Source organism: Vipera ursinii (genome assembly GCF_947247035.1).
Source record: "Vipera ursinii genome assembly, chromosome: 2".
Taxonomy (NCBI): domain Eukaryota; kingdom Metazoa; phylum Chordata; class Lepidosauria; order Squamata; family Viperidae; genus Vipera; species Vipera ursinii.
The window spans coordinates 26,364,221-26,378,570 of NC_139513.1; the positions used below are offsets into that span (position 1 = coordinate 26,364,221).

Here is a 14,350-nt window from a genome sequence, read left to right on the forward strand (position 1 = left end):
CTGCTGTCAGCTGATTCTCCATGAATATGCATAACACAGCTGCCTTGCTTTATTAACTCCCCCCCCCTTGTTACCTTCGTACGGCTTAAATTTAATATTGCCTTTTTTTCAAATTTATCATAGATGGTGGTTTTCAGTCTATTTGTAAATAATGACTATTTCAGGAACCTTTTTGGAAGAACCATTGACAAACCAGGTATCCAACATCATGCACCCGGACATTAACTGGACCAATGGTGGGATTCAGATATGTGAACAACCGGTTTTCTATGTGGATGCTGCTTCCTGAATTCCATTCTGGGCCTGGGCAACAAAAAATTAGCTACTGGTTCTGCCGAAGTGGTGGGAACCAGCTGAATCCCACCACTGCATTGGACCCATGTTTTCGAAGGGAAGGATTTTGCATGTGTATTGAAATTTGCATTGATGCATATTTGTCTGCGGATTACTTTTCTCTGAAAGTCTTTCTGTATAGTTATATAGATCTTTGTATCTAATGAGATGTTTTGTTAGATCTGGAGAACTAAAGATGTCTAGGGAAGGATTGGATGGAGCAATTTAGGAAACAGTGAGACATGACATGGAGAAACAGTCACTTGTGATTCTAAATTCTGACGCAGAACAATCTTTGAATATTTCTCCATCTTAAATTAACTTCCAATAAGCTGGGAATATTTTGCAGAATGAGTTGACTGCCATGTTCAGCATTGGTATTTCCAATATATGCCTGGGAACTGTGTAGACCTGTTCTGGTAAGCACAGCATTCTGAGATTCTAAATAATTCAAAATACATTGTTTAAAAATCTCTACAAGTTTCAACAAATCACTTATCCTGCTGAAATATTCAAGACTAATATAATTTTAAAAATATATAGCATCTTCATGTTCTTGCTGAGCAGACAGTATTGAGCTAAATAATGCAGTGAAAATAAAGTAAAATAATATCAAATTTCTCTGTCTAAAAGATAATTGTCTTTATTGGACCATAAATTTAAGATAAGGCCCCCAAGCGCTAATTTTTAAAAATTTTCTTTCAGACTTGTAAGAGTGAATTTGGTGCTTGAAAAATAAGCAAATAATTTGCATTGATTGCATTTAAACTAAGGTGTAAAAAAATTCCATAGTTCTTCACAATGTGTTTTAGTGGTAGGTAATAATATAAATAAAGCTGCAGATGTTGTTGGACTCCAATCCCTATCAAGTCCAATTTATTAATCAAGAGATGATGGCAGCTGTAGCTCTGCAATATATTAAAAGATTTGACATCTGTAATATAAATTAGGATCAAATTGTATGAGGAAAAGAAATTAAATTCTAGTGTTTAATTTTAAAGCAAGAAACAGCACATATTTTAATTCTCTTCCATTGCTACATTGTTCTGATTAGTTATACTGCTTTAGTATTTAAATACTCTATAATATTTTACACTTCTTAATTATTTGTTGATATTGAACCTCCAACCTATGCACAAATTATGAGTGCATAAACAGTCCTGGTTGCATAAGATATCAAGGCTTTCTCCCATTTAGTTTTACTTTATGCCATATCAACAATTCCCATGGACCAAAATTTTCACTTTGGGGGGTGACAGTATATCGTAGTATTCCTATAAAGATGTATGAAGAAGAGAAATGCTGTGTAATTAGCAAAGGAAGTATTTAGACAGTGAGAAAATAGAGAAAAATATTCATATGCACAGTGCACACAAGAAATTCTGAGTGAAAGTAGGGACATGAAAACAGGAAGTATGCTGAGGCATGGCTAGGGAAAATCCTTGCATAAGATTTAGAGACAAAAACCAGAAATTGTTTACTTGAAGGATTTTGAAGAGTGACATAATTTGAAGAAAAAAGAGAAAAATAAGGATAGATAATAAAGTCTGGCTCAAGCTGTGAAAGAGGTAGCGTATGACTTATGACTACCATTTCCTCACTGTCATAACTGCCCCAAATCTTTTTGAATAGGTGATAATTTAGAACAGTATGAAAAACATTATAGCATCAGTGTCATCAGATTCTTTCATCTTATTATAAAAATGGATTTAATCCATTTAAATCATTAGTTGATTCTTCTACAACTACTAGTAGCTGACCAAATGTCCAAAATAGGAATAATAATCTGCCTTTTAAAAAAACTTAAGTTGAATTAACTGCATTGAAATTCTGTTGTATGATAGTACTTCATCTACTGAATAAGTACAAAGTAATACTGTTCTGAGAGGCCCAGTTTATCCCTAAAATTTACTAGTGGGAGTTTTTGTGGGTTATAGACTAAAAAGTTGCATCTTCAGCTTAATATTTTCCAGATGTGTCTACCAACTTCAAATACTGTTAGTGGAAGTAGTGTAGAACTAGTAAGGATGCCAATATGAGACATCTGAATATTGTATTTAATTTTTTTCTCCAGAATGTAATCCCAGGATTCACTTGATTAACTTACTGATATTAAGCATGAAGTAGAAATTAGGATGGTGGTTTTTTAACTTGTAAATATTTCCAAATAATTCTGTGATTTTTGTAAACTGCCTTGGCTTAATTTTACTGTAGAAAACTGTGTAACACTTTAAGTAATCTGTCATTTTACATTATAGCGTTGAATACTTGGATATTAGCTGAGAAAACGTTGTGGGAGAGTTTTTTTTGAATGTATTTCACATTTGTGTTTATTAATTCATGTTTAGCAACTTAATGGGCTTAAACTACCAACCAATATTAATTGACCTTAAAAATCTAAGAAGGGAATGGGAACATCCAAGAAATCCCAAAGCTGCCTGCTGACTTGGGAAGTTGGAAAAAAACTCTCAGAAGTAGATATACCACTTCCATATTATTGCCAAGAGAGCTATACACATCCTTGAAGTCCCTAACTCAGCACAAAAATACATGACATAACACACAATGGGCTTTTTCATGACGACATCTTTTGGATGGACTCAGTTCTTCCTTTCGTGAGAAAATAAATCGCCATGTGGTAAGATCTGTGTTTTTATGATGATTCATGCTGTACGCGGACTTAAGGTTTCTCTCTCCATCAAATTATGTGAGTTGCCAACCCCTCTGCTTTATGAGGACTCTTGCAATAATGGCAAGTGATGGAAGTGAGATTGGTGTGGGAAATTGTACATAGCTTAACTTTTTTCTTTTTTTTTCTTTTCTTTTTTTCCCCCAAGTCATTTTTGTTGTTGATCAGGAGAAAATACATCAGGATCCACGTCCAATTCTGGGCCTTGTGATTGGCAGCCTAGAGTTTTTTAAAGGAAAGATGCCCTTTTCAGACTTTCTTTTTTTTAAAGATGGACGTTATCACCCTTCGTTGGACATTAAACATTTCTAAGGAACGTAGCGCTTTGTGCTTAATGTATTACGTAGGCACGAGAGAATACTAATGACTGAGCATCCTTCTGTTGTCCTGTCTGGGGCTCAAATCTATGCTGAAAGGCTCCCCCCCCTTTTCTTTTTGAGAATTCAGAGATACAGCTTGTGGGATTCTGCAAAAAGGGATTAATCCCCCACAGAGCAGCTCTTTTGGTTTGAACTCAGACTATTCTAGGCAAAGGGGCACCCAGCTTCATTGTCTGATTGTTTTTGTACACAAAACACTTCAGCCAGCTCTCCCCGTCTTGCCCCCAATGGAGAATAAAGGTTGAAACAAAGACCACACTATTCTGTTGGTTTTACATCTTGGAACACTGTGGCAGCTTTGCATTTGATATTTCTTTACCTGTTTAATGGAAAGTCTGTTAATACGGGCCATTTCTGTTTAGAACGTATTAACGCTACCTTTTTTTTCCTATTCATCCCCAGCCTGGCTAAACTGCTATTCGTGCTATTGTATAATTTGATCTTGCAGCGTAGGTGAAGCTTTTGGCTCAATTTGAGTTGGGCTGTACCTGCCAGTCTAACGTTGAATATTTCAAGAATATCTTCTGCAGCATTCTGTTTGCAAGAGCCAGAAAATGCTCTTGATATTTACTTTACCAAGACCTCTGTGTTTTTCTCCCCTTTATCCTTTTGGGTCATTTGTATTTTCTTGAGCGTTAATTCATTTTTTATTTTTTATTTTATTTTTTAATCCCATTTATATCCCGCCCTTCTCAGAAGACTCAGGGCGGCTTACAATCTAAGCACAAATTAAATGTGAGCACAAATTAAATGTGCTTAGCAATAGCACAATAATTCATGCAGAGTTCATGTTATTTTTGACGTTGGGGTTTAATACGTAGTAGATTATTGGGATTCCAGCTTGACCAGGGATGTAGATTGGTTCAACTATCATTTCTTTCAAAAGTCCCTGTCATACAATACTGTACATTTAACTTCTTTCTGAATTAATATCCTCGATAATCCTTCCTTTGGTGAATTTAGTTGATAATTTCTGGATGATAAGAGCAGGCCTTTCTTTCAGGTGGCAGCCAGTTCTCCGTAGGGCTGCAAAGATACTTTTTGGGAACACCACATTGGGGCCGTTGGCCAGATCTGAAGGAAATGTTTAGGGTTTTCACCCTGTTTTCCTGTAGCCTACACGAGGTAGCATTTTTCTACTAGTATAGTTCCTGCTTACAGTTTTAGTGATGTACAGCGAGCTTTCAGAAAGAATCTGCAGCTTCACCTGCTTTTGTCAGGCAGACAACGTACATATTTACAAACACACCTCTAATGCCCCACTTAAATACTTCCTTTTCAGAAATATTAACGAGTATCCAATGTAGCCCCTGAGCATGGGTGTTCCTTTTATGGCAGTAGATAGCTCTTCAACTGTGCAGAAGTGTCCTGAAGGGAATTCCCAGCCCTCTTAGCAGGCTGATGTGATCTTATGTCTCCACCCTCACGGAGAAGAGAACAAATAACAGCCTTTTCTAGGCTGACCTATCAGATAAGAGATGCTGGGGTCTGACGTGTCTTGCTTGCCTGAGAGATGGGACGTGTTTGAAGTTTCAGCTTTCACCGTTTTATCTCGGGGATCGTTAAAGAATCCAGAGCCCGACTTCTTGTGCAAATGGCTGTACAGAGCTGGGAGGAAAAGCTGCGATCTATTCTAGGACAGAAGGGAAATACAATTTCTGTTCCTCCGATCGCACACGTTTTTTAGCCTTGCGTATTGGCGGAGGGTAGAAGAGAGGGGAGCACTTGAAAGGCTATGCGGAGGGGTAGAAATGGTGCCCTGTGAACAAATTGCTGATTAATCTGCACGATTATCTTTAACAAAAATATTACTTTGGCCAAAGAATCTTGAGACAGAGCAGCCATTGTAATTTTCAAATCAGCAATGTTGTTTTTTTTTAAAAAAAATATGACTCCAGTGCTGCAACTGCTTTAATCCATGCATTCCTGTTGCCATTCCGGAATGAATAATTCCTGCAAGCGTTCAGAGTTCTGCAGTAGCAGTGATAGTCCTTCCAACAGAGTCCGTGCTGCATTTGTAATGGAAAGGTAGAAAAAAGATGCCTCTCCTTTGCTTGACCAGCCCCCCTTCCCCCCCCCAGCTCTTTAGAGGCAGGTGCAGAGAGATTGAATCCATTTATTACCATTTGCAACATACTGTTTTCCTCTCTCCTACATGTGCTTCTTCTCAAATGGCCTGTTGCAGAGCTTCTGCTCACTTGGCTTTTTAAATACTTAGTTGTGAATATACCTCTTCTATATTTCATGCCATATTTGAATACTGTATATTTGTCACTGCTTTTTTCTCAGCAGCGTACGCGAATGAAAAATGGAAGGCAATTCCTTTCCTGATATCACCTTTCGGTGCATTTTTCCAATTAAAATGATTACGTTTTTGTAACAATTATCCTGTGGAAGTGTGTGTGTGTGTGTGTGTGTGTGTGTGTGTGTGTGTACACATCCCTTTGTTGTTTTCACTTTGGGGGGGTTCCTTCTCTTCCAACCCCATATTAGTAATTTTGTTGATATGGCTGACGTTTGCAAGACAGGCATTCAAGCTTTTTATTCTGCTGGGCATTCCTTTCTGAGGCGTTATGAAGATCTGGGTATAAAATTGGTGGCCATGTTAGAGTGAAAATTATGTAAGTGTGATTGCCGGGCAAGAGACAACATGCATCGTTTGTAGTTACTACTTCCTGTTTCACTCTCTCTCTCTCTCCTCAACTTCAGCACGATTTGCAGGATAAATCATATATGGCTGTGGCTGTGAAGAACACAAGTGCAGTGCCTTGTTTCTTTTTCCTTTGGCAGGTTTACCCATGTCCGTGACGTGTTGGCCGAGGCTTTGCGGCTGCTCCCCGCCCTTGGAGCTGCCAGTCACTACCCTTTGGACTCCGTGATCCCCGACAAACGTCATGAGCATTGCAATCCCTCTGGGAGTCACTACACCAGATACATCTTATTCAGATATGGCTGCTGGATCTGAGTAAGTGCTTCCTTGTCTGAAAAATGTGGAGGGTCTGGAATCAGAACTTGGTGTTCAGATCTTGGCTATGCTGGTGAGCCTGGGATAATAGAAAGCATTTAGCTTTGCAACCGGTACTGCCTCGGTGTGTAGGGGTTTATCCTATGCAAGTTAGGTCAAGATGAAACACCCAAGGAGAAGCTGTTCTCCATCCTCCAAGCTGCATTCAAGGAAAAACACTTTGCTAGAATACCGCTTTCCCAAAGGTCTTTAATTCTCCTTCGGTTGCGTCACCTGCCTTGGTTGGTGTCTTGCAAGAAATGAGCCCTGACAATAAGCCTTCTTTTCCTCTCCTGTAGCCTAACTTGCATGGTGCTGCTGATACAGATGGCTGTGTGATGTGGGTAAGGAGGATGTTACAGGCATCGGACCTCTCTCGCCTGTCTCCAACCGTTAACGTGGCTTTTCACCTTTTTAGCGTAGCCTTCTTTTTCTGAGGGAGGATTATTTCAAGTTGCTTGCAAAGCACGTCCTCTGCTAGCCCCCCGGTGCAGGAACTCGAATGAAGTGTCCATAGGAAAGAAGAGGGCCACAAATGAGATGGATGTTCTGTGTTCTCGGACTTACCTCCCTCAGTCTGTAACACCAGGGTGAAGCACTGTAAGTTAGAAAGCCAGACACATCCTGTTTAAGCCATCTGTTTTACAGTCTGACCTCAAGGCGGATTAATCCGTATGTGTACATAGTCTCTCTCTCTCTCTCTCTCTCTCTCTCTCTCTCTCTCTCTCTCTCTCTCTCTCTCTCCCTCTCTCTCTCTCTCTCTCTCTGCTAGGCTTTGAGGCCCCTGCGTACACAGAACTTTCCTTTTCCTTGCTTCTTTTTAGTAGATGCAAAGCAGGAGCGAACGTTATTTCTGGTTTGTTTTCATAGCATGAATCTGATAAGCATAGTTAAGACAGAAGGGTTTAACCAGTGCAAGCTTCAGCTGTGTGCTCAGCAGAAAAAAAAAATCCATTTAGAATCCCGACTGATGCTATTTACTGATTGATGCTAGATTTAGCTCAGATACATATCTTTCTTCCCAGCTCAGAGGTTGATTTAATACTGGTTGTTGTTGTCATAGGGGGGGTTTTGCACTCTTGAGATTCATTTTATTTGCATTGTTTTCTCCTGGGATGCTCAAGAGCATATGAGGTCGTATTTCATGACAACTACCAGTTGCAGTGGTTTTGCATCTTGTCCTCTGGTACAACAAGGCCTAAGAAAGCCATTCACTTATTATCTCCTATCCTATTTTCTTGGGAATATGGAGGTAAAACGAATAGTGACTACAAATACTAGTTGCGGTAATATTACTCTCTAGCACTAAAATTGTATCCTTGTATAAGGTCCATCAGCCTATAGTTCAGGGGTCTTCAGAATTGTCCATTTTATGACTTGTGGACTTCAACTCCCAGAATTCCATAGCCAGCGTGCCTGGCTGAGAAATTCTGGGAGTTGGAAGTCCACAAGTCATAAAAGGGCCAAGTTTGAAGACCCCCTGCTATATATAGCTCATCATTCCGCCATGATCGGCTAATTATTTTCAGTCAAATAAAAGCACAGTTTGGAAAACAGGACAAGTTAGCTAATTATTCTAGCGTAATGCCTGGGCATGAGAAATACGAATATAGATAAAGCAATAAAATAAAGGACTGTAATTGGGTAGGTTCCTTCCGTCAAGTAAGTCAAGAGAGCCTCAAAACATTGTACATGATCTATCAGTTGCTTTAAAAGCATATCTGCCTCGGATTTACTAAAGCAATTATTACGGATAAAAAACCATGTTGAGATTTTGCAGAGGGACAGGATTACAAGTAAACAACTGTGGTATTTATAGCTCTCTTCTTCATAGGAATAACCTTTGAAAATGTACTGTGGGTTGCAGAAAGGACGTTTTCTGGACTTTATTCCCAATGTGTGCTTGCAGCATTGGCTCTTCTCCTTCTTCTTAGTCTCCTCTCTCCCTTTCTCTCCCTCCCATCCTCCACAGAGAGCAGCTTCCCCTTCTAGCTCCCAGCTTTGCCTTCCTCCTCTAAAGCTTTTCCTGCTTCCTTTTCTGTAACAAGGACTTTTCACTAACCGCTACTTTTGTACATTTTAAGTTGCTTTTTTCTGCCCTCTTCTGGTAGAAGCTTGCTGTTTCTCTCCAGCGGTAGAGATTTATCTGCATGCTGCTTTGCTCCTCACCCGATGGTGTGAGAAAGCTGGGACACTCTCTCTACACATTGCAGATTTTTTTTACTAAATGAAATATTCAGGATCTCTGCTTGCCAACTTTACTCAAATTTCTCTCATTAAGAAACCGTACCTAGAGGCGTGTGCATTAAGGAGAAAGCCATTCAGAAGACTTTTGCAGCCCGGAAGGGAAATAAATAGCCAGCTAAGTCAGAGGTCTATAAAATTTGTAACCCGGCTGGCTGGACGCAGAGCTGCGGTTACCAAAATTTAAGTCCAGGAGTTGAGAAAGGTCATCAGTCCTTCCAAGCCCCACCATTCTGACGCCATATATAATAAGCCAACTGACAAATCATTCCAAAGATTGGTACGAGTGCCGTTTTCGCTCCTGTTGTCTCTTTACCGAATGCCAACTTTGAAACCACGTGCCCAGTCCTGAAGCCTTTTTTTCTCCCTTCCTTTATTAATACATACCGTGGCTCTCGTGGGCTCTGTCCCTCCTGTTCTCCCAAGGTGTGTCCATTCGTGGCTAGATTATTGTTTGGCATCCTGAGAGAGCTTCTTGAGTTCTGGCTAATTAACGGGAAGAGACCCACTTCCTCTACTGATGGGTTCTGCTGTTGGCCCTTTTTGCAGCCCAGAGTCTGTCGAAGCTAGCCCAGCTGTTAGTGAGAAGAATGTGTATGCAAATCACGGCTACGGGGCCTCCCAGAGGCACAGCTACCGAGGGCTGCCTTATGCAGTGAGTACCTTCTCTGTTATCTGCAGTAGATACGTACTTTTTTATCGAGCCCATTTCTCCCCCTCCCAGCTTCTACGTGACTGAGCTAGAGAGGTCTGTTTTGGAGGGCACTGGCAGGATAGTTCTGGAATTATTATTATTATTATTATTATTTTCTTCTTCTCCCCCCCCCAAAAAAAATGTATTTGTGGAAAGCTTATTGCAAACAGGAATATTGGCTAGAGACGAAGAGGCATATTTTTTTTGTGGTTTTACTGAGAGAAAGCTATAGGGGAATTTCTAGGAGCTATTTTAATTTTTTAAAAATTTTTTAATGAAAATATTTATGTTTATGCGTATCATAAGCCATAATATTTTCAGAATCAGGAGATTTGTATGACTTTGCTTGAAGGCTTCTGATGTACAAATGTGCAAAATTCTTGCAGCTTAATATGTACTCCCTACTTGTGTACCATCCTGATTCAGTTGATTTGTGGGCTTTTTCCTTTCCTAATGTGCTAGCTTTGTGTGTGTGTTTGTCTGTGTGTGTGTGTGTGTGTGTGTGTGTGTGTGTGTGTATTTTTAACCAATCTCGAAGTTTCCCAAAGTCCACTTTTTTTCTTTTTTTTTCCTTTTGCTTAGGTGCTTGGAAAATGTGTTCATTGTTAATTTTTCAGGAAACTCCTTGGGTTGAATAGAGGAAACAATTACACACACAGTCTTAGATTGAATCCCAGATTAAGTATATGCTCCTTGTTATCGTATATTTTGATTGCCTTCAAAACCCCTGCGAGCTTCCTTAGGCTTTGCAACGCATTAGTAAAGCTCATAAAATCCCGCAAGCCGCTCCTTCTCTGTTTACTACTATCCTTCCCCAGAATTTGAAACAGCACTGATGCAGACCTTTGTTTTTAGGATCACAATTATGGAGCTCCTCCTCCTCCGACCCCTCCTGCTTCTCCCCCTGTCCAGACCATCATCCCCCGTGCAGAACTGAACGGCCTGCACCCTCACGATGAGGAGAACTCTGGTGAGACGGAGAGCTCTTCAGAGGCAGAATCTATTCCTAGCTGGTGTCACTGCAGTCTCTCCCAAGATGGCTTCCTCATCAAGTGTGAAAAATGCAGGTACGTTCTAGGTGCACGTGGGGCAACCTACTCAGTGAGGGACGTGAAGGAGATTTCACGGATTATTTTGTGGGCCGTTCTCATCAAATCAAATCAACCTTTATTGTCAAAGTACAACATGTCTACAAGGATATTGGCTGAGCCTCCCTTCGTGCAACCCCCCCCAACACAATGAATTCTCCCAAGCACCTGAAGGCAGGACAAGAAGCAACAGATGGAAATTAGTCAAGGAGAGAAGCAACCTAGAACTAAGGAGAAACTTCCTGACAGTTAGAACAACTAACCAGTGGAACAACCTGCCTCCAGAAGCTGTGAATGCTCCAACACTGGAAGTTTTTAAGAAGAGACTGGACAGCCATTTGTCTGAAATGGTATAGGGTTTCCTGCCTGAGCAGGGGGTTGGACTAGATGACCTCCAAGGTCCCTTCCAACTTATTATTATTATTATTATTATTATTTCCCATTGACTCTTCTTAATTTCCCATTGACTCAGCACCGTCATTCATTATTGTGGTATGGAGCAAAGGAACTAATTGGCAGCAAGTTAAAAAAAAGGGAAAAACCGAATTTCACAAGACGAGAGCAAAACAGTGCAAGTGAAGTAGGTGAAATTTGCAAAAGACGCTTCCTCGTTTCAGCCTGACCAAATATAATTGGTAAAACAATCTCTCTTGGACTTCTGTGGTGTTAAAAGACATTCTGTTTTACTGTGGGGGTGAAAGTTATATTTTTCTCCTCCCAGAGTTGTGGTTGCCACGAAGTAGAGATTAACGTCACCAAAGATTCTCATATAGAAGTCAGATTGGAGTCTCGGTTTCAGAGGGACACTTTGGAGTCTTTCTTACCCCTTCAGATTACCCCTAGCATGTCTCCTTTCCAGAACCAGAAGACAAAATTCTTTGGGAGTATGGAAGGTGCATTGGTTCCATAGCTCATTAATAGTTGAGGAAATGGCCTAGCACAGCGAAAGGCAACCTTGGCTCTTTTATGACTCGTGGACTTCAACTCCCAGAATTCCTGAGCCAGCACGGCTCAGCTTGGAAACCTCTCACTTTCCCCTCAGCATAGCTTGCTCAGGAATTCTGGGAGTTGAAGTCCACGAGTCATAAAAGAGCCAAGGTTGCCTACCCCTGCCCTAAACCATGAAGTTAGTTTTCAACTCCTAGCAACCATATAGATTTTCTTCATGACGATCTGTCCCCAGCTGGTTCTTTCCAGTCTTCCAATGGTGCATTCATCGCCACTGTAACTGAGTAGGTCCATCTGGCTACTGGCTGTCCTCTTCTCCTCTTTCCTTCCATCTTGCTCTGCATTGGAGCCTTTTTCCAGAGACCTAAGTCTTTGCGTAATGTCTCTGAAGTAGGATATTTTTATTCCGGTCACTTGCGCCTTGAGCGAGAACTTTGGGTTGATTTATTTGATGTCCTGCTGGTTTGTTTTCTTGGCTGTCCATACTCTGGAGTCTTCTCCAATACCAAATTCAAAGCTGTCAACACTCTTCCTGTCCTGTTCTTCAAAGTCCAGCTTTCACTACCACCAAACGTCACAGGGAGTGCCAGGCACAACCCTGATGTTTATAAGAATACAGAAATGCAGTGTTCCTTTCCCCTCAGCATGGCTGGCTCAGGAATTCTGGGAGCTGACGTCCATGAGTCATAAAAGGGCCAAGTTTGAAAAGCCCTGCCCTACACCAGGGGTAGGCAACCTTGGCTCTTTTATGACTCGTGGACTTCAACTCCCAGAATTCCTGAGCCAGCATGGCTCCGCTTGGAAACCTCTCCCTTTCCCCTCAGCGTGGCTGGCTCAGGAATTCTGGGAGTTGAAGTCCACGAGTCATAAAAGAGCCAAGGTTGCCCACCCCTGATCCAGACAGACAACCTGCAGGGCAGAGGGCAAAGCATGATGGGAGGTGGCATGGGATTTCTTTCTATGTTTTTGGGTGGAGGGGAGTTTCCTCAGAATTGTGGGAAGCTCCGTGGTGAGCCTTTTCAGTGATCATTGGTGGAGAATGCAACCCTGGAGGTGCAAATTGGCCACACTTTCCGTAAAGACCAAGAATGCGGCGCCACACTGCTTCCTCTTCACGAGCACCTTCCGTACTCTTCTTGGAATATACTACTTGAGCAGCCCACAGAACTGAGTGTAAAACAGCAGGAGAATTGATTGCTGGGCAACCTCCCTGGACTTGAGTTTGGTTCTGGTGGGGTGTTTTTAGGGTGGGGAGGATTGCAGCTGCCTCCTTCCTGTGTCCAAATTCTAAAGGAACAAGTTGGGGACAGGTTGTGGAGAAAAGCCATTTAGCGTCAGTACCAACAGAGACACCTCTTTTCTCCTAGCACAGGAATAGGCAACCTTGGCTCTTTTATGACTCGTGGACTTCAACTCCCAGAATTCCTGAGCCAGCCATGCTGAGGGGAAAGGGAGAGGTTTCCAAGCTTAGCCATGCTAGCTCAGGAATTCTGGGAGTTGAAGTCCACGAGTCGTAAAAGAGCCAAGGTTGCCTACCCCTGGCCTAGCGTGTTGGTATATAAAGTTCTGATAGCCATTAAGCTGTTATATAACTCTTCAAGATGAAGTCAGCTGGCATTCCACTGAAGACTCGAGCCACTGTAGCCCACTCTTATTTTAGGCAGCGCTGCCATTGACACTGCCATTATCAGATGTCTGTCTCTTTTGTAGGGGAATTAGCAGGGGGAAAGTAATCAGATTTCGTCGCCGGAAACAAGACAACGTGTCAGGTAAGTTCAGTCTGTTTACTGCAAACAGGTCACTGAGATCTGTGAATCGGCATTTGTCGTGACAGAAATTACTTAATTTTTTTATTTTTTATTTTAATTCCATTTATATCCTGCCCTTCTCCGAAGACTCAGGGCGGCTTATAAGCTTAACACTAGCCTTCATTCTATGTATATGCCTGCTTATTAGGGCTTTCACACACACCCCCAAGCGGCATTATTACAAAGTCAGCTTAATTGCCCCCAACAATCTGGGTCCTCATTTTACCTACCTGGGAAGGATGGAAGGCTGAGTCAACCTTGAGCCTGGTGGGATGCGAACCTGCACTAATTGCAGGCAGCTGGTGTTACTTAAGGAGGCATCAGCCCACTGCTCCACCAAGGCTCTTGCTCTGCCTCCTTCCCTCTACTAATGCAGTGCAAGTTGTTATCATTGAAAGGTAGCAGGTGGCAGGCCATCTCGTCTTTAAAGTCATGCTGAAGAGTGGTGCGAAGGTTTCTCAGCATTATGAAAGTTGTCGGTGTGATATTTTCCTTTGCAGGTGGAGATAGCAGCGCAACCGAGAGCTGGGATGAGGAGCTCTCTCCCTCCACAGTGTTGTATACTGCTACACAGCACACTCCTACAAGCATCACCCTGACAGTCAATCGAGTCTGTAGAACGAAACCTAAAAAGAGAAAAAGGAACACGGAGAGAGCTCGCACAGCACCAAAAGCTAAAAAAATCAAGGTATGCGAACGGAAATGGTTGGTGGCGTCTCAAGGCACTCCCTAAGCAAGTGATTGGGAGATTGGGTTAGATTTTTTTTTTTGCCATTCGTCATCTTCCTCAAGTGACGCATAACCTTCCACTAAGGAGAAAGAAAGAAAGAAAAAAAAATCCACAGATCTTTGTTTGTAGGTTGGGCAGACTTTCTCCTCATAGTAATAAACATTACAGATCAAATGCACAAGAAAGTTACTTGTTACACGCTGTGTTTCATTTTGTCTGGGGGAGGGGTGTGTGCTATTCTGTCTAAGCCTCATGCAGGGCTTGTAAATGAGGGCAGGGGGGCATGGCTTGCCCAGAAGGAAAATTTCTTCATAAGAAAGAAGCATTCAATCTTACAGGAGGAGGTCATGATCTTTAAGTCCTTACATGGCATGGGTCCGGGTTACCTCCGGGACCACCTGCTGCCGGCGTCAACTTCCCTCCGCCCAGTAC

The 14,350-nt window shown here is 41.8% G+C and overlaps 1 protein-coding gene across 3 annotated transcripts in view; it reads left to right on the plus strand.

Annotated features, from left to right (window-relative positions):
* SETD5 (SET domain containing 5) overlaps nucleotides 1-14,350 on the plus strand; it is a 75,568-nt gene that overhangs the window by 21,397 nt on the left and 39,821 nt on the right. For 2 of the 3 annotated variants that reach the window (XM_083355937.1, XM_083355938.1), the window contains exons 2-6: nucleotides 6,193-6,367; nucleotides 9,200-9,305; nucleotides 10,200-10,411; nucleotides 13,091-13,149; nucleotides 13,689-13,876. In XM_083355937.1, the coding sequence (XP_083212063.1) occupies nucleotides 6,297-6,367; nucleotides 9,200-9,305; nucleotides 10,200-10,411; nucleotides 13,091-13,149; nucleotides 13,689-13,876 (636 nt within the window). In that variant the 5' untranslated portion in view covers nucleotides 6,193-6,296. Of the gene's footprint in view, nucleotides 1-6,192; nucleotides 6,368-9,199; nucleotides 9,306-10,199; nucleotides 10,412-13,090; nucleotides 13,150-13,688; nucleotides 13,877-14,350 lie in introns of those variants that run through there. The other variant, XM_083355939.1, reaches the window with a different exon arrangement.